The sequence below is a fragment of the Aquila chrysaetos genome, chromosome 3 (genome assembly GCF_900496995.4).
Source record: "Aquila chrysaetos chrysaetos chromosome 3, bAquChr1.4, whole genome shotgun sequence".
NCBI lineage: Eukaryota > Metazoa > Chordata > Aves > Accipitriformes > Accipitridae > Aquila > Aquila chrysaetos.
In genome coordinates, this window is record NC_044006.1 from 23,016,875 (window position 1) to 23,037,269 (window position 20,395).

At 40.2% G+C, this 20,395-nt stretch overlaps 1 protein-coding gene across 9 annotated transcripts in view; it reads right to left on the bottom strand.

Annotated features, from left to right (window-relative positions):
• TRAK1 (trafficking kinesin protein 1) overlaps nt 1–20,395 on the bottom strand; it is a 140,533-nt gene that overhangs the window by 85,221 nt on the left and 34,917 nt on the right. For all 9 annotated transcript variants that reach the window (XR_003922566.2, XR_005932034.1, XR_003922565.1 and 6 more), the window contains exon 2: nt 5,891–6,183. Coding sequence is in view for 5 of the 9 variants with exons in the window: in XM_030007985.2 (XP_029863845.1) it covers nt 5,891–6,183 (293 nt within the window). In the remaining 4 variants the exon portion in view is untranslated. The remainder of the gene's footprint in view (nt 1–5,890; nt 6,184–20,395) is intronic.

Below are 20,395 nucleotides of genomic sequence, written 5' to 3' on the forward strand. Positions count from 1 at the left end.
GCTGGTAGAGGAGCAGGCAGGGGTGTGAAAATTATGGAGTTTCTTTCAAAATCATGAAGATGAAATCATAAGGGGAATGAAGAACTGGCATTCACCAAATCCTGCATAACTAGGACAAATACTGACAGAAACCAGTAGGAGATTAGTTTAAGTACCACTGCACACAGCCAGTAAAAACCAAGAACTTCCACAGTAACATAATCAGCAGCTTCAAAAAGGTTTTAGACAAAGTCACAGTCAGGATCCAACACTAAACAGACACTAAAAGAATTAAGGAAGGACATACTCTCTATATCCCTAGTACAACAGTTCTGCATGATAGGGGTACTTATGCTGAGAATAGACTACTGAGAGTGGTTGAGCACATGTTTTCTATACCCAGCATCTGCTGTTGCTGGAGTCAGAGAAACAGTCCTGAGCCAGCTGGTCCAACTCAGGAGAACATTTCTTATGTTCTTTATCTGAGTTCCAGCTCCACCAAGCAGTATCTTACACCTCTTCTCTCATAACTGACAAAACCAGACAAAAACATGGAAGACGTACTCCAAAACAGGAACTGAAAAAGAAGAAAGTGCTAGAGCAATTTTATGCTGTGTAGGGAACAACCACTAAAAGAGAAAGGTAACCACAACAGAACTCAGAGAGGTTCAAAGAGAGGGAAGCAATTCAAAACTGTTATTACTTTATCAGCATTTTTGTAACCATTTAATGGTTAGAGGACAACCACCCAGCCTGTATGTAACAGGTACCAAACACAACCAAAGCACCCTGTTCAACAGCCTCAGAATAGCAAGCATGCAAGGTCTGGTGGTATCTCATGCACCCAAAACAGGACAGCCGCAGATATGGTATTTTTCCATCTCCCACACAACAAGAGTAAAGCATTCTAGTAACAACCTGTATTACCAAAATCCTTAAGGAGTTACCTTGGGGCAGTCATGCTTTGTCAGACTTGGAACAGAAGGAACAGAAATTCAGCCTTTCAAACAAAAACATGCTCCTTGCGGGGGGGAAATGGAATGGAAATTCTTTAGTCCTTAGGTGTGCCTTTTAAAATGAAGTGACTACAGGAAAAAATGGTCAGAATTACACCAGTTATCTGTAGGATCAGTCAGTCATCAAAACCGGCTGACATTGCCATGAAGAGTGGTAAGATTTGGTGGAAGAGAATGGAAGCTCTGTTTCATATGAGAATATAATTAAAGCCTGAATAAAGATAGAGGCAGGATGAAAATCCAGAGAAAACTTTCTGTACTCAAATGTCTTTGTGGCTAGCAGATTGTGTGAGGCTTGAGAGCAAGAGAAAGTCATTTTCTCTGGATGTTATGACTACCCATCGTTGCAGCCAGTGCAGTGAGGTAGAAGTTACACTGCCTGCACAGTCAAACAATACCAACTCTTCTCAGAGATACCTCCCAGCTGAGAGAAAAAGGGATTTCATGGTTTGACCCATCCAGTGATGTAACTTTATTAAAAAAAAAAAAAAAAAAAAAAAAAAAATCAACCTGTGTTAATTACAACCAAAATAAGACACAGAACAGGTGATCACCACAAAGAATTCCCAAGAACCCTCATGAAATTGCCCAGAACACGACAGCCAGAGAACATACTCCTACATGCATTCAGAAAGAGTAATTAGTATAATGAACAAATGAATGATGCAAACTAATGAAGGAGCTAGGCAATTTAAAATCACAGTCCATTCATTCTCTCCTTTTTCAGAGAAGGATGAAGGAAACCTACATGGCATATTAAGCAGTTAGCTCTTGAATTACAAAGTATATCATGCCAAAATCATTGCAAATAGCAAGTCTTCAGATATGAGAAAGCAGACTGAAAGTTAACGTAGTGAAGATGGCTAATGATACTATGTTATACATATTTTAAGAGAAACAAAGAAAAAAAACCAAACAAAAAATCCCACAAAACTACTCCGGCACCCAGACATCTGTCACAAGACTAAATCTATATTCTGGTGGCATTTCAGACTTCCATCCCCACTGTACTCTCTATTTCCAGATGGACAGGATTTGCTTCACAGCAGCTGATGGACAAGGAAGAAAGGCAATCAGACTAAGAGGCTTTTACAATTCACAAAATTGGGGCTATTGAGCAATTTAGTGATACTCTGCTTTACCCTGTCAAGATTACAGCCCTTCCTGCTTTACAAAAAACGGGACAGGGGGTGTTAGAGAAGGAAGCCTCCAACCCCAGTTGCCAGTTCTATCAACACCTGACTGGAAGTATCCAGGCCTGAACTGCAATTACAGGACAGACGGACACCTTTAAAGGCACTTTGATTCCCTTTCCAGCAAAAGGAACACTAGATGGTGCTGCATCCGTATTCCTACCAGTATGCTCTCAGATGAATTGTCCCAGCAAGAAAAAGAAAAGTTCAAAGGAGAAAACAACTGGGACAAGATAGGTGCCTCACGCATGTAGCAGCAGCACGCCACTTCCATGTCATACAGTGCTGCGCCACTGTCCACCGACCTCGGGACTCGAGTCTCCTTCTGCCCCTTTTCTTGTAGGAGCTCCACAAGTGATAGCAGTAGAAACTCTAAGTCAGGCTATATTGAACTTTTCTCTTAGATCTTGCTATCAAAACCCAAAATGAAGTAATAGTTAAAAAAAAAAAAAAAATCTACTAGAGCAGCTACTGAATCCATTTTCAAGTTTAATGCTATTCATGTTTAGAAAATACGTGCTCCACCCACAACATTTTTTTTTATAACCCTTAAAACATTCACAAACAACTTTTTTTTTAAATGGATCAATTCTTCTATTTCATTTGCCCTTCTATGCTCAAATTAGCACAGATTCAGGAGTGTCTAGTTGCATAACACTTCAGTTATAGCAACTATGAGTTTTGGATTGCTTTACTATCAAATTCAGTGGGAAAGTCCTTTAGGGTGCTGTCCCCCACTCAGAAGTAACACCAGCTTAAGGAAACTTTTCACCTCACTGTTTTTTGTCACCCAGGCCCACCACTGCAGTGCTTATTCCCTTGGTTATGCCAACATAACTGCTTTTAGGCCACACAGTAGAACAGATCAGAGGTGTGACCTAGCTAAAAAGGAAGCTTCATCTCCCCTCTGCCACAAAAGCGGACCAGGGATTCTATCCAGACCAGGTGCCTGAAATGCCTCCAGTTGCACTCCCACAGAAATCTGCACAAGCACAGTTCTGAGGTGGTTTGGGGACATGAAATGTTTAAGCCAACCCTGTACCCAAGAAAATACGCTCAGCGCAATCAGAATGTGCAATGCACCCTCGGCTACATTACATCTGCTCTTAGGTCCCAGGCAGGAAAGATCGTGCTGCTGACAGAGAATGCTGAAGTACCTCTCCTACTGCCAGCAAGCAGAATAGGAGAAAAAAAAAAAAAAAAAAAAAAAAAGCAAGCAGCAAGAATTTAAAATTCTTTGAGCTCCAATGGCCTTCTTGAAAAGTTAAATAGCAAAACGTGCACATGATGTAATTTGTTCTTAGGCTTAAGTTGTATCAGTCAATTCCAATTACAATACCATTAGCTGGTTATGTTTCACAAAGCATCACCACACACCACTGTGACTCAGTTTCCCAGTTTTTTCTTAACTGTGTTCAAGCCTTTATTTGCAAGAATTTTTGCAGATGACTTTTACAATAGGCTTTAGGTGTTAGTCTTAGACTAAAAGAAAATACATTAACCCGATTGCTGAGTTTGAACATGCCTGCTCTAGGATGAGTCAAGGCTTAGTTGGTATTAGAAGAAAAATTATGGTATACACAGACTTGACACGAACAAATTCTTTCCCACTGAACAGTTTAAGAGTGTAAATAGTGCTAAACTGTCAGTCAGACCTACACAAAGTCTTCATGTTAAAGCCTCTGACAACCCTTATTCCTCTGTAAGTGTTTCTCTCTCTGCTTGTTTCAGGCATATATGCTGCATACCAGCATATACCACTGACAAAGTAGAGATCTTACAGAGGAAGTATGAGACCAATTCCTATCTCCCAGTCTATGCCCTTTGACACCTTTAAAAAGCACAGCACAGAGCTGAAACTCCAAAAAATCCACTTAAAAAGAAAAAAACTCCAAATCCAAAACTAATCAACCAACCAAAAAACCCACCACTATTTCTACTCCTTATGTTGTCTCCAGGTCACAAACAGTACAAATCTGCTGCTGCAGAACAGCTAATCCATAAGAAAATCATTATAGGATCAATCAGTAAACCACACTTGGCTGACAACTAAGCAAGAAGAAAGCGATTCAGAAACTACATCACGCTTGAAAGAGTGTGAGGTAGGAAGACACGCACTGACCTCCATTTAGCAAAAACTACTTTTAAAAATTAAAAAAGGAAGAGTTTGTCTTGCCTTTCAAGGAAACATAATCAAGAAGGCATCTTGATTCATGAAAGAAGTTGGTTGTCTGGGCTTGTAGTCAGAAACAGAAAAACACAAAGTTAACGCCTTCCTGTTAACAGGGGAGGGGAGACAGGACACAGCCAACAGAACAACTTGCAACAAAGATCCTTCTACAAGAGACCTGGAAAACAGAGTTATGCTACCAGGAATGCATCCATGTAATGTGTAGAGTTTCTAGTCTACCTACCAAGCAGATACCTTACATGGCAGCCAAAAGAGTGACCCGTCTATAAACTAACAGTTAAAGAGCTCTAAACCCATAAATACAAAGGAGGAGGGGTAGGGAGTAAGTTTCTGTTAACAAAACATTTATTTTATGTAGCAGCATACCTGATTGAAAGTGACTTCAGTGTTAATCCAGTGTCTTCCCAAGGGAATTGGGATGGACTTGCAGAGCATCTCTCCCCTTCTTTCTATTTTATTTTTTGAGAATATCAACCCTTAGTAACTACACAGCAGTTTGGCTGAGCTAAGTTAAAGCATATTACAAAAGTATCAGTTGATGGTCACCATTAACTAGTTCTCTGACCTACAGACAATTCTAGACATGGCTGGAAGTAATTCAGGATAAATGTATCTGGCAGCCAATTAGAATGGCCCCAGTCTTATTTCTTTTTTTCTCAGCCCTCTCATTTCTCCCTCCTGAAAACTCAGCTGATTCCCCAAACATTACCAAAAGACCTTGGAACCGACAAGGTCACTTTAAGCTAAAAGAAGCCTCACAACTCAGCCAACAAACCATGCATTTGGAATGGAAACTGCCTGTCATTTCATGGCTGTATCCATGACTAAACTGAGTTACAATGATTATTCAAACACAAAAAAATTGGGTCAGCTGACCACATCACTAAGAATCTAATCCTATTTAAAATACCATACTTAAACACAATATTCCATTTATCTGTATGAATCCTTCATAAAAAGGCATTTAAGCTTTCATACAAGCATGCAGAAAAAGCTGTTCCTTATACATTAACTTCTATAGTTCCACTACTAATGTGACAAAAATAGAATGGTTTTGAAAAGCAAAGATGTACAGTCAAAATATGATTAGACACTATTTCTCCCAACCCCTTCTCCCACAAAGCAATTCTCGTACCGAGATAAAAATGTAAATTATGCTGAACATTAGGACAACCATTCTATATTTTAAGCTGCAGTATTTCCTTCCCCTCATCCCTGATATTCAGTTGGTTTATTTTCCAAACAAACTTCAAATGATTCAACTTCCCAAGCACATTAGTATCCTAGTTTCACAGCTGTCATTGGTTTAGCCTACTTGCAAGAGTCTTAAACCTTACACAGTGCTTTCATTGAAAATTCAGGTGCTTGTGAAATCATTTCTTAAACAAGCAAAAACGTGCAGAACAGCAGCAGTATTGTCCATGAACCAGGTACCTCACCAATAGCTTAAGAGCAGAAGCTTAATTATACATCTCCACATCCTTCCCAAGATAAAAGATTTGACTGCTTACCAGTAATGGTGCAGGCATCTCTGTACTCTCTGCAGTCTGGCACATCATCTTCTACTGCTTCACTTACATAGTGCTCTTCGTGAATGCCTGTGTCACAGGCTAGGACTGCATGATTCGACAGCTCCGAAGGAGGCACAGTGGCGGCCAAAGTGCAGTCGTGCAAAGCTGTGGCGTCCAGCTTGGCAGGTTTCACAGGGTTGTACAAACTGCCATCAGGGGGACCAGCACTGGAGACTGGGTCTGGCTGGCAGAAACAGAATTCTTTCCCTTTGCTAGAGTTGGCTTCAAGAAGTCTGCAAAACACAAAAGAAACAAGTGTTCAATTCAAGCCATTCCAAACAGCATAAATCAGAATAGGTAATTTTCTTTTCCTTAGTTTAACCTAACAAATTCAGCAAATACTAAAACCCAAACACTCTTCACAGAGCAGCTGCTTATCTGCACTTTGCACAGTCATGTCAAGTAGAAAAGTGCTATTCCTTATACAGTGGTATTTACCAATGGCTGATTAAATCCGTATTTTTGCCTAACCCAACTTGAAATAAGCACAGTCCATCCACCTTGGCTCATTCATCACCTAACTTTCTCTCACGTCAGCCAAGTGAAACCTCTCTGTAACCCAGAGTGCTGCATGAGCCATGCTGTGCAGACAGAATACACATCACTGGTTGTTTTACTGGTACTTTAATATCATCATCATTTGAAATTGCCTGATAACAAACAATACAGAAATGATTAGGAGCTTATCCTATAGCTCTGCTAGACTTTCCTCTCCACTGGGCCACCCTGCACAGCCCGGCTCTTCGCTGCCAGTCTGCCAGCTGGCATCTTTGCTCCCTTTACAGAGTACCCAGGGAACAGAACTCGAGGTGCACTGTGTTAAGAGGGTGTCCGCTTGTTGCTGCTCCCCAGTGCTTCAGCCTCAAACAGGGAACAAAGTTCCTCAAAGACAGATACCGATGCCCACAGCAAGATTAAATTGGCCAGAGAAGGAATGAAGAAGAGCACCTTTGTCCTAAAACTTCACCAAACCTTTTGGATAAGGGGCTAAAGACACTGCAATAATTGGTGGTATGGTACTGCTCTTGGTTATGAGCAGTGTGAGGGAAGATGCAAATGCTCGTTACTGCTAAAAAAGGAAAACACAGTCATGGGATTGCAGAAAATCAGACTTGGGAAAGGACTTGAAGGACAGGAAAAAAAGAGTTTATATACGTAGTAGTTACAAGGCATAAGCAGCAGCTAAGGAACAGGCCACACAAGAACACCCAGACTACATGGGAAAAGCAAAAAGACAGCCAGCAAGAAGACACAAATGCAAGCAGAAGGTGTGGATGCAATTCAATATGCATGTGCAGCAACAGAACATCCTATGCTCAGTGCTTCACTGAGAACCAGAGACAGAACAGTTTTCTGGAGAATCCAATGAAAAGGTTCTCTTTAATCTCTAGGAACATGTCCAGATAATCTTATTTTGCTGTTAAAGTTACACTCCGGATTTTGGCACCTTATTGTTTGGCATTTCTAGTAAATAACATCATTGCTTCACCAAAGCAATGACAGTATTTCTAGAAACTCATTGCAAGACTCGAGCATCTGTCTCTAAGCTGTCAAGACACAGATGATGCATTCTAGACCTTCTGAGAGTAAGCTTCAGAGAAACCTTGCAACAAAGTTGTAACACTGTACCAACACCATCTTTTCTCAACTTGTTTTTCCCTTTCACCACTGGCATAAGAACAAAAAAGCAAAATTCTCTCCCCCTCTCAGAAGGTCTCAATGAAGATGTGCTTACACTGAAATCAGAACACCACAACTGGAGAATGGATGTGTAATATTAACTCTGGGAAAAAACCACCCTCATATATAAAATGACATTTCATTAAATTTTCCTCAATTATGTGCATTTGTATTTCTGCACGGTATCACTTAATCTGGAAATAGTTCTCACACTCAGAGGCTCAAAAACTGTATTTTGTAATGATCTTCATAGCCACAGGAACAGATTAAATCAAATGATAAATTTACAATGCCATACTCTCATACAAATGGTACTTTACTGTGGCAGCTGCAGGAAGAGAAAGTTTCACTCGAGTGCTCTAACAGAAAATCTTATAGTTCCCCTGCAGAGCATCCATTATTCCTGCGCTATCACAGTACATGCTGAAAAGAACAATGGGGTCACTTGTACTGATTACTTTTAAAATGGTCCCCTTTTAAGTGGCTTTTTAGGAATAACAAGACAGAGATTACTGATATTAGAAATTATGTTCAAATGAAGTTGGAATCAAAATGCAAATCTTCATTTTTCCCCTCTGCATTGAAGATAGAAACAGCTTAAGCTATAAACAAGAAAACATACTGGAAATGCACAGACTGACTGATTAATAAACAAGAAAACATACTGGAAATGCACAGACTGACTGATTAATAAACAAGAAAACATACTGGAAATGCACAGACTGACTGATTAAAAGGGCTCCATTTTGTCCTAGTTGCTACCACGCATCTGTGAATCACGTTTGTTTGGGGAAACTGTTAGATAAGTCTGCCGTTACAAACAAGGGCATGTCTGGGAGTAAGTAACTGAAAGCATTAGCAGAACTCTTCAGCTTCTCCTGCCCTCCTCTCCTCTCCTCCCCATGCCCTGCCTTAGCAACTACAGGAAGCCAGCAATGTAACAACACTACCAAATGAAGTAACACTGATAACCAAAGTGGGGTTTGTGCATACAGGTCTTCAAGGGAGTTTTGGAAATCTGAGATCTTGTAACGTTTTTGGACACACTGACATTCAACATCAGACATACCTGATCACCTTCACTGATTCACAACTATCTCCCACACAGTCCTCACCAAACATACTTTTGGCCAGAACGCAACATTGCAAGCTACGTTAGAAGTTTGTGTCGAATGAGTTTCCCCTCTCTGCCTTCACCCAGCTTAGCATTCGCCCCACTGAGTTACTATGGAACCAGTTCTCCCCCTCCCATAAGCTGCACTCCAACAGCTTCTGCCTTGTCACTGTCAGGAACTAGAGAGACACATTCAGAAACACAAAGTCATCAAGGGTCTTCATTCACACAAGCTGTTTCACTGTTGGCACTTACGGAAACTACAAACAAACAGAGCTTCAAAAACCAAACAAGCAATAAAAACCATCCCCCCAAAATCCCCACAAGTCAGTCTGCCTGGTCTGCTGCAGAAATGCATGTAACATCTACATGAGAAAGTGAAGCTCTGGATTAAGGAAGAGAATGTGCCTTGCTCTTAAAACCTTGTTTCATGGAAGGAAGAAAGCAGGCATAAATGTGTATGCCTGCTTCTTTTCAGGATTATTTAATATCCTTGATTTCCATATACACAGTGGGAAAATGTTGATCGGACTCTACCTATCAAATCTATAGAGGAACTGTTTGTGTGGCCTCTCTTGCAAGGCAAATATTACCATCTAATCCAGGGGCACACACTTTTCCTTTAAAGTTTCATCTATATCTTTCTGTTGCAGAAGAGAAAAACAAACCACAGCTGGGCAGTATTTACCAGATTGCCAAAACAGCCATGAAGAGAAACAGACATTGTAGCTACTATACCCATGAAATACAAAACATTAATATTATTCTTTAGTCAGTCTCACCTGAATATACAGTATTCATGAGAAGATGATACCAATTGTTGTTGCAGTGTTTTATATTTACTCCTTCTGACATCCAAAGAAGTACACAATTTATAAGTCAGATTATGACTTTTCTTGATGAAAATTCAATGCATTTCATTCTTTCTACTGTATATGTCAACAGCAGCCTGCATACAGGATTTAAATAACTCTTCTACCTAATATGACATAATTCATCTTTTGCCTCAGTGGCTGTATTGCACCATTTCTACCAGTCTAAATACAATGACAGTTTGGGGCCAATAAACAGACCTGGGTCTAAAGAAATATTTAATTTGGAATGTCTTAACTTAATTCTTCAGTGTAAAACTGTTCACAGAAGGAGCACAATTCCCTTAAGTTTATCATCAAAATGTTTTTAACCAGGTCATTTTACTCTGAAAAAAACCCTTATTTGTAAGCTGTTCATTAAAGGTACTCATTCAAACCTTGCACTTTATAACAGCAACGACATAAGCACTAAGACTTGACAGCTCCTCTGTACAATACCCAGATTTTGGTCTAACCCAATAAATGCTTAAAATACAGTGTTTGCATGATTACTATATAAAGAGCTTAAATCTTTTATACACCAAACACCACTGTCATCTAACAGGATGTCTACACAATAGTTTGGACTATGACTGCAGTGTAACTAAGACTTGATCAAGTACATTGGCTACTGACTGCAGTGTACCTGTGGCAGCCCAGATTACAAAAGCCAAGTCAAAAATTGACTTGTGGTTAGCCAGCACTGCATTCCACGTTTAAAAAAAAAAAGTCATCCAGTACCGAGGCAAAGCAGTTCAAAGCTAACAGAAACATTTACATCAGACAACAGCCAAGATTTGAGGGTTTTGAGATAAAGAAGAAAAAAAGAAAAAAAAAATCAGTCTCCACATCAGTCAGTGATTTCTGGGTTCTGGCCATTAAAAAAAAAAAAGTTCTTTTTTTGTTTGCAGTGTGTTTTAGGGGGAGGGGGTTGAGTTTCATACAGCAAAAATTTCATGCAAATGCAAATAAAATAAACCCCTTGCTGTTTCACAGTCATTTGAGATAAAATGTTTCTGCATTCAGGATTAAACACAACTTCACTGCAAATCTAAAGACACAAATGAGTTTAAGTAATCCTTCTTTCCTCCCCCAAAAGCAGTAAAAGATAGGGAGCTATTCAGCCATGTGCCTACCCAGAGCCCAGCAATGCCAACAAATACATTATTTGTAACCTTGCAACATTATTCTCATCACCACCTTGGACCGCAGCAACAGCAATTTACTGTAGTCACAAAACATCTGGAACTCCTACAAATAACACGCTACTCAAGAGCCACACACTACACCCTATGGTGATTAAGTTTTGAACAATTTTTTAGTTATCAGGTTCAGGTTTTGTGCTTCAAATAACACTTCTATTCATCAGCCTAAAATAGCAGCTTGACCACTGCAAACATCTGCAAATTTAAAGAAATGCTTCCATTAAAACAGGGGGAAAATATCTTTCTAGTGCTTCCCTGACTAAAATCTTCCCCTTTCTTCCAGGTCATCCGTTCGCTATACATACTCTCATACTTCATTTAACTATGCTAATCGGTTTAGAGCAGTAGCACAGTTCTGAAGCAAAACGATTTACTGTGAGCCAGCTGGTTTTTCAGAACCACTTTGGTGCACATGAACAATGAATTCCTTTTTGAGTAACAGAACCTGAAAAACCCTGCTCCACGGTGCACTTCACATGCAACCTGCTGCCAAAGAGGGACATGAGACTTCAAATAACCCTGTGGGCTCCATCACTGCAAGGTCATCTGGTGTGTACCTGTTACATTTTTCTCCTTCAGGAAGCTTCAAACTGCACAGGTAAGTGGGGACATACAGCCCAAGGTGCCAAGCTAAATCTAATCTAAAGTAACCACCCAAATCAGTAATGAAGATTTAAGAAGCTTCAGTGCCAACAACTTTGATCTACTCATCCACCGCTACTGACCAAAGTATTTGCTAATTTAGACAGAACCTCAGGGTATCAAGGGATTGAGAAAGCCTTCCACTCTTAGCATCCACCTGGAGTTACACAGCTCTGGTCCTGTATTCTCATTTACTAACTGATGGTTAAACACTTCAGAGGGTTTTAGGGTGTGCAAATTCCTCCCTTTTATGTACTATTGCAAGAGTCCCACCAGAAATGTTCTTCCCTGTTTTGTACCCCACTTTGTAAATCCACTAAACACCTCTGTTTTACTAAGTCTGCTAAGTTTTACTAAGTTCTTTAAAAAGAACCCTCAAGCTTCTTATTTACATGGAAAAAATTTCTTCAGATGCAAAATGCCCCACGTAGACACTGTAGCAAATCAAAGCCAGTTTATATCTGTCTAATCTGTGAAAAAGATTAACATGCTGGCCTACCCTCAGTAATTCAGAATACAGTCTTCAGTCTGTGTTTTGGAAAATAATCACTGAATTGACCAAACCAACTTATTAAGACTTGCTTCAAGCATTCAACTTGCTTCTTTCTTTCATAATTCACATTTTGCATCTACAAAAGTTTGCATTTTTTTAAATTTAAAAACCATTTCTTCACTGAGTGGGTGGGCTGAAAAGCCCGTCAAAATGCCTACATCCATTTAAACACACTTTGACAGTCCATAAAGAAACAACTATTTGCAATAGGTCTGGCTTTTATACACACACACATGCATGCACCACATCCGACCTGCCCCCCCCCCCCAACCTCCCAGTCACTCTTTAACTTTTAGATAAAGGCTGAATTTGATCCCAAATTATTTACTGGGTTGTTTTAATCCTGTGCTGTATTATATACCCTCTTATGAACCCCGGGGGTTTATTTTCCACACAGAAGCCAGCTTTTAAATATGCAGAATGTTGACTGCTTAGTTAAATCTCTAACTAGAGGGACATAAACAGTCAAAGTGTCATAAATGAGTGACAGAATGTGATAAGCAATTCATTTACCTTCAAACACTTTACATAAAAACAAGTACTGCATTTCTCATGTTAGAAGAGATCCATTATTTTTACAGCAAATTAAAAGGACCAGGATCTTGGACAACTCTAGACTACATGCTTATCCAAAGTTTTAAAGCCATTCAAGAACCTTCTAATCAAACATCTCTCCTAGATTACCCTGGAAGAAACACTGCCTCACTTTCTTAACAGTGCTTTTGTGTCCAGTGACCCAGGCAGTCACATCAAAGCTCTCTGCTACCCCAACATCACACAGATCCTTTTACTCAAGTCTTATATTACATTTAGACTATATTCCATGCTTTTTTTTTTTTTTTTACTCTCTTCATAGGGTTGTTAGGAGCTCTTTGCAATCTTTTCAGAGAGGTATCAACACCCAGTGGTTATGTCATGTGCTATGAAGGATCTTCTCATGTATATGCCTCCCAAAAGAGGGGCTCTTCTGCCTATGAAACTGTTAAAGAATGTGTTCAAGCTAAAGATTTGAAGGGTTTCTAGAATCACTTTTTATAAAGCCTCATAACCAACAAGTACTAAGCAGATGAAGGCATCCAAAACCAGAACAATACCTGGTTAACTGCCAGTGGCATGGCAATGTCATTTAGAACAAAGAAGTCACGACTAGAGAACAAAAGCCAGAATAGCAGCAGCAATAACCAAAAAGATGCTTAAGTGATAGTACAGACATGTTAAGCATAAAACCTCACTCCCAAGGTTCCCAAAGCTGCTGCTGTGACCTTGTTTGGCCTTGTTTGACCATTAAGTCATCAATCAAGACAGAGTCACGTTTTCTCAAAAAGTAATGCAAGTCAAAACACCACAAATAAAAAGCCCCATAAAGAAAAGAGAAAATAAATTAAAAAAAAAAAAAGAAAAACACCCCGCTGTTCTCCACAAACCAAAGTTTCTCACCACTAGGATTTGGCCTTCAAAAGGACCCCATCAGTCTCTTCTACCCTCAGGCCAAGGGAGAGCGGAAGCATGCTGTAAGACAAGCCCTGGGTTCGACCTTCGCAGCCCCAAGTGCACAGCGTGCTCTCACCCGGCTTTACCTAACACTGCCCCTCTCTGCTCTGAAGTTCCTTGAGGCAAATATTGCAGGGGTCTATAAATAGTTCTTCCTTGTGTAAGGCTCGCATTACAGTGGGAGCTTTTTACAGCTCCCTCTCCTTTTATTTAATGTGGGCCACCAAACTTGGCCTCCCTGCCCCAGTGAATAAAAAATATGAAATAAAAATATTTCAGAAATAAAACTGAAAACAGTTAAAAATTAGTGCATTCCCTTTCCGGCAATGCATCACACTACTGGCTGGGAGATCTTAGCTGCACATGCTGCGTACCTGTCTGGGAAAGGGAAAGCTGTTCCACCACCACCACTAGTACAGAGTGTACGAGAACTGCAAGTGCAGTCAAAGGAGGAATTCATCAGGTAACAGAACAAAGCTCAGAGGTAGGGCAATGCAAACTATAAACACCTCAAACATGTACTTTCTATTCACACCCATGCACGTGCAAGGTGCTCACTGAGGTAGATCAACACAAGATCGGTCCAAGGGGCAAGGTCCAATACTTGCTGAAGAGAAGGAAAGGATCCAATGACTTAAAAACAAAAACCAAAAAACCCAAACAAAAACAAACCACTCTCACAACACCAAACAAATTTCCAAATCATTTGGGATTAGGCTGCTGTTGTATTTAGCATGTATGAACTCCTGCCTTGTACACAGCCAATACACAAGCTAGACTACGTGAACGTCAGCTTCAGCCTACCAGCACATCAACTTGTACCACTAAAAAAGTCAGGTATCAAAGATTTGTCAAACAGTTCGGGTATGGGGGAAACTACTACACCAGCAGCAAACCAGTCCTCCAATAGTATGGATGGGAACAGTGGTAACAGCAACCTGAAAAGTGTTTGTTTATACACCACAAGAGCATTAAACTCCCCACTTCTTCACTTCTCCATAAGCCTCAAAGACTTTCAAAAGCTGGGTAAGTATTCGGTACTGCTTTTCCACTAGTTGGGAAGAGCTGTGGGATGACCACAGTTTCTCTGAAATGCAGCAGAGGAGGTAACACCACTCTATCCGCTCCTGAGTCTTGAGCTCATTCCCTATCCACAACAAGAACCGGCGAGAACACTTGACCAGAAGCAGAACAGAGAAGAGAGGCACAAATGCACTAGACACCCACAAACTAGCTACTAGGAAAGGGGAAAACGAAACAAAAAAACCCCCAACAACCCTACTGAACAGTGCCTGGGCCTAAGACAGCATGCACTAGGTAAAGATACTCAAATTAAAACATGTTACCATTCCAAGCCAAAACCCTGATCAGCCAGCCAAGCCGTACCTTCTTCCTCAGGACAATATGAAAGAGCAAGGGAAAGCAGTGAAAACAGCTGGAAGACCATGCTAGAATGGTGGCTCCCCCCCGCCACCACTACTACTGTTTAAACAAAGATACAATTAACCTAACTGCCAACAAATTAGGGCCAAGAGTTTTAGTCAAGTAACTGTAACCAAAGAACAGACTGACTCAAACCAGATATTGACCATGATTTAAAACCTGGGGGGGGGTGGGGATTTTAAATCTTGTTCTGTATTACTATTGTTTTTCTCCTATTGCAGGAGGATTTTTTTAATTTCTCACCCTCCACAATTACTTTTAAGACTCTATGTAGAGCTCGTATAATTTAAATTTTTAAAAAATGCTGTTTTACAGGATTGGAGAAGTATCATTATTTCAAATTTTAATAGCTGTTCTTCTGAAAACATTTACACAAAATATCACATAACAGAACTAAGACTGCTGCTTTTCTTTACTATTTCTTATTGCACAGAGACAGTGAGAGCAGGGGTGAGAGGAACCAGCTAATAGAAAAAAGGAACAAAATTCTTTCCGAACTGCCCTAAAAAAAAAAAAAAAAAAAAAAAAACAAAACACAAAAAACCAAAACCCCACAAAAAACCAAAACCCCACACCATACCTGCTGTGTCCTGATCCACTTACTTTCAGACTGAGTTTATGCTTTGGACTAAAGTTGAATAATCATATAAAACGATGATAGAGAAAAAAAGAAAAAAAACCCAACAAATCAAAAACCAACCTGTTGAGTAAGAACATCTCATTTTTTTGCAAAAATTAAGAACTTAAAAGTTTCCTATTGCTGCTATAAGCAATTTTGAAGACAACTATTAGAAAGCTTACCTCCAAGGACAGTCAGACCACCAATTCCTGCTCTGAGTAAGACGCTAAGAAGATCTGCTTTGGCTCACTAGCATCACTGGCCCTCACTCCCCGGCAGCAATCCTCCCCACATGCTGCAGCAACTGGCACGATCCAGTGAGAACCTCCCTCACTCTTCAAGGTTGTCTTACAACCCTAAACGTGCACAGAGTTCCTCAGAACCTATCCCACAATTTCTTAACTGGCTGTTAATATCCTTGGGCCTCATATCCATTTTCTTTTGTCGTCTTTAAGTAGCTATGTAGGGGAGCGATACTTTCAACCGTATACTATCACGTTTGAGAGGACATGAGTGAACTCAACCCAGTTCTGTCACAAGCTCTATAATTATAGCCCCTCTCTAAAGCTTTGGGCTGGGGCGAATGCAGATCACAGCCCCTTTCAGCAAAGAGAAAGCCAGACCTCCAACAGCTGTGGATATCTGGGCCTTACAAGTCACTTTAGGTACCAGTGTTGAAGAGCAGCATAACAAGACTACAAATTCCTAAACAACCAGCAATCCTGGGCCTTATACCAAAGCCTTGGTCACATGGACTTCCCAGCAACTGAGACATGAGCTGCTGACTAACGAGGGTGCATCTCAACACACACCGTTCCAATGCAGGACTGCTTCCTTTCTGCTTCCGTAGAAGTTAATAGATACAACAAGAGAGAGACATTTCACAGCCCCTCTCAAAGTGCTATAATGTAGTTTAAAAACTGGCACAATTATTCTGTCATGACATTTTTCTATTTATAAAGTTTGTGTAAACATCAAGAATGATATAGGAAAATAAGAATTTGCTGTTTAAAGGTTGCTCTGCATACCCAGTATATTACCATATACATGTGTCTGTGTTCTTGGGAACCTAGAAATGTTTATCTTAACAACAGGCTGTGGAATTTTAGGAAACTGAGCCAGTTATCCGTGGCTTAGTGCCATTAAAGTCAAAGTCACACTAGCAAAGATTTTGGAACAGAGTTTTTTTTAGAAAATTCCTGGTGCACTAACACGAACATGGCAAGAGCAACACTGTGATACAGTCTTTATAGAAAAAAAGAGAAAAAAAAAAGGGGGGGGGAAAAAAGGTCTCCTTACAAGGGAGAACTACACAAGAGCACAAGCTAAGGGGTAAAAATGCAAATTAAATGTAATACATGCTCTGTTTTTGCTTCATTTGCAGACTAAACTATCTTTCTTAATTATGCAATGAAGTTGAAATCCAGCATTGTGGCTTTCCCCAAAGGACCACAAAAATAAAAATCTCAAGTCACTCAATATAGATGGATCAAATGGTTCCAAACATTTGGAAATTGATCTTGGAAAATAACTGCAATAACCCTTAAACATGGCACTTCTTGAAATTGTCCTCAGACAAATTCCTGTATGCATGTACCTATTTTCCAAAATGTACAGATAGTGTAACAGATAGCACTGGACATTGAACTCACTCACTCACCAGAGTCATGGCACAGGCAGTAAGAAAGCTCTTGACCAAACTGCTGCCTGCCAGCTCCTGCTCCATTGCAAGTCCTTGTTGATGGAGACCTAAACCTACTGCAAGTGGACTAGGCAAGCCCACCTGCTAACCAATTGGTCAATTCAGTTTCCCACTTATCAGCATGCCTCATGACTTATTCACACCTTAGCACCCAGTCAGAAAGCATTCTGAGTATACCAACAGCCTCAGGCAAGCAACCAAGCCAGCTTTCAGTAAGGGGAAACAGTCCTTTGACGAGCCTTATTCCTGTATGTCGAGGACTTTTTTTCTGTGTGTACTCTACAACTTAATTGGTAGACTGAAATTTCTCTGAAAACTCTCAGAAAGTGAAATTTCTCACTACAGCATCAAAAGCAACCCTTGCTCGGGCAATAGGAGAAACTGGACAAATTCGGTAAAATACTACAGACACGTGGTAAAGGTGAAAGTGCACAGAACAACACGTAGGTTTACAAGGTTGGAAAACGCAGCATTTGAAGCACTTCATTCAACTGAAAAAATATAAAAATATCACTAATGTTCCCCATGCACAGTTTAAAAGAAAGCCTCTCGCTCTTAGAAATTTCTTCCTTCAAAATGTTTTTTTCATGACCTAAATTTGGCAAAGGTCCTATCAGCCTCAGAACCACAATTAGAATTCATTTTCCTCGACTCATGTACATACTCTATCACAAGCAAAGTTATCATTCCTAATACCCAGTTTCCTCAAAATAATGCTAATATTTACTCAGATTTAAGACTGGAACATGTTCTGGACTTTTAGTACCCACAGTTACATTTGAAGATGATGCTAAATTTTGACACCATAGGAAAGTATCACTAAAGCCAAAGTAATTGTCTGACTATTTTAAAGACTTCCACACTTTTTGCTTGTGCACAAAGAAGCAAGTTTCTGTCAAGGGAGTTGTGGAAGATTCAGATTTCTAGATCAACAAGAAAAATAGAAAGTAAGGCCTACAAGTACAATCCTAAATATAAACACAGGATTTCCTGAAAGGAACAGACTTCTTTACCTACTCTGTAAATTCTCTGTGTAGATTGCTCATTTGACATACAAACTGTTATTTGAGCTAAAAAAGGTAAGAAGCCGCCAAGATTTGACAGCTGAAGCCAGTAACATTAAAAAGTGCTTTGAGACTGTGCACCCTCAATTTCCTTATTTAGCCTTAATTAATTTTAGGTTCTCTGTACAATATGTTCTAGCATCAGACCTCAAAGCTTTATCACATCTTTTTTACTGTCAAGAGAGAATATGAAACTCTCCTTGCTACTAAAGAAGGTCTGGGGAGCACTTCCTTGCAACTTAAGTGTGGGACAGGGAAAAATGAACTTGCTTGGAAAGGGCTGTACATCACATCATTAGAAAAGAGAATTAGAAAAGAGAAGAAAAATATTTCTATATTCTACAACTGACTTCCCTGAAACAAAGTCAACCTGTTTAACTCCTTCTATGGTTCATGTAGAAAAGCTTTTGATTTAAATTTAGTCATGCTTTAAGCACAAGCAAGGTGACATATTACAGTGTATCTGCCCAATAGCAGCAGAGATCTCCATGCCATCACTTGCCCCATACAAATAACAGTTTTGGCTTTGTTTAACAAATTCTTGGTCATCCTTTTGGTCAGAAAAACGTATCAGTCCAAACAGTTCACGCAACAGTTCAAGGAAAAGACAAGACTGTATCCCTAAGAGAAACTTGCCGTATTTCTCCTACCAGGATGCAGGGAATTAAACACTGTAGTTATTCCTACTGCAGAGTAGAGACATGGGTACAGTAGTCCACCCTTACTTCCCTTGCTGTTCTGGATCCAGACTCAGTTTTCAGAAACATACTGTTTATTCACCTGTACCAACTGCAGGGTTCAGCAAAGACAAAACCCCCAATTACTACTAGAACCATTTTCTGTTCTCCTCAGTAAAATGTTCTGCCATCACTTTGAAATTGTCACTTTACAATATTCCATTCTTATTCTGTGTGCTCTTATGTCTCTGTAAGGTCCCATGGCCCACAGCACTGAAACTCAGTTTTCACACACCTGACACTCACCATGGAAACAGAAAAGGAAGAAAAAATAGCATGCACATACTTCATTTATATTATTAAATAAAAATTCATCATCAAAATACCCTACTGATATTCAGCATTAGGCTGGAGTCTCCATGGCCAAAACAGGAAGCACAGTAAGTTTCCCGTGACTCAGGCCTAGCAATAATTCCCGTGTAAACTTCCATCATCACCACCACCAGCAAATGACATGTCATGGCCAAAATAAGCCACTGTCCTATAGTTTAAAAAGGCAGCCAGGTTTTAAGCAACAGTAAGTCTAGCACAGCCACTCTGGGGTGAACGTCTTGGCAGTGACAATCTGCACCAGAATCTGCCTAGAGCTTCTCTTTCTTTTAACAGATCCACAGGTTTTCACTGTAGGTCTGCAGTTCCGCTGCTCGTGCTCTTGCTCCAAAGCGGCTGTTCAGTCCAGACTCCACAGCCACCAAAATCCACACCAGTCACCTGCATAGCCCCTGCCCACAGCCCAAACAATCTCTGTGCAATTCGGGTAAGGCATGCCGCCACTCTCAGCAGGATGAGCCACTGCCGAAATGCTGTCTTCCTCAGCCTCACTCTACCTACAACCAACTGCAGCAGAAACACAAAAGTTTTTAATAAAGTGGGAGGAGAAGGCCAGCAATTTGACTTGGATCCATGACTTTCTAGGCTAAAATCAGTTGCACAATATGCCAGAAGGGCCGGATAAGAGACCAGTTGTCCCAGAACATCCCATGAAACTGCATGGAAACAACACGGCATACACCTATAGAGTCTCCCACAGCCAAATGAGTGCTCACACAGCCACATCGGTATGGAACAGAAGGGTGTTTTACAACTCCCACTGGTTTCAGATAATCCATGCTACATCTACAGTAAGGTAGGAAAAAAGCAACGTAAAACAAGCCCAGCAACAGACAACAGATCACTTAACAACTGGCACTACATTTTGGGGGGATTTTTGCAAGTTTTCTCCTTTGAACTTTTGCATAACAGTGTCATTTCAGAGATTTCCATTCTTCCTCAATCTTTACATTGTGTTCAGACCTGAAGGTACTGAACAAAGACCAGAGATGTTCATTAGCTTTTCAAAGGCCT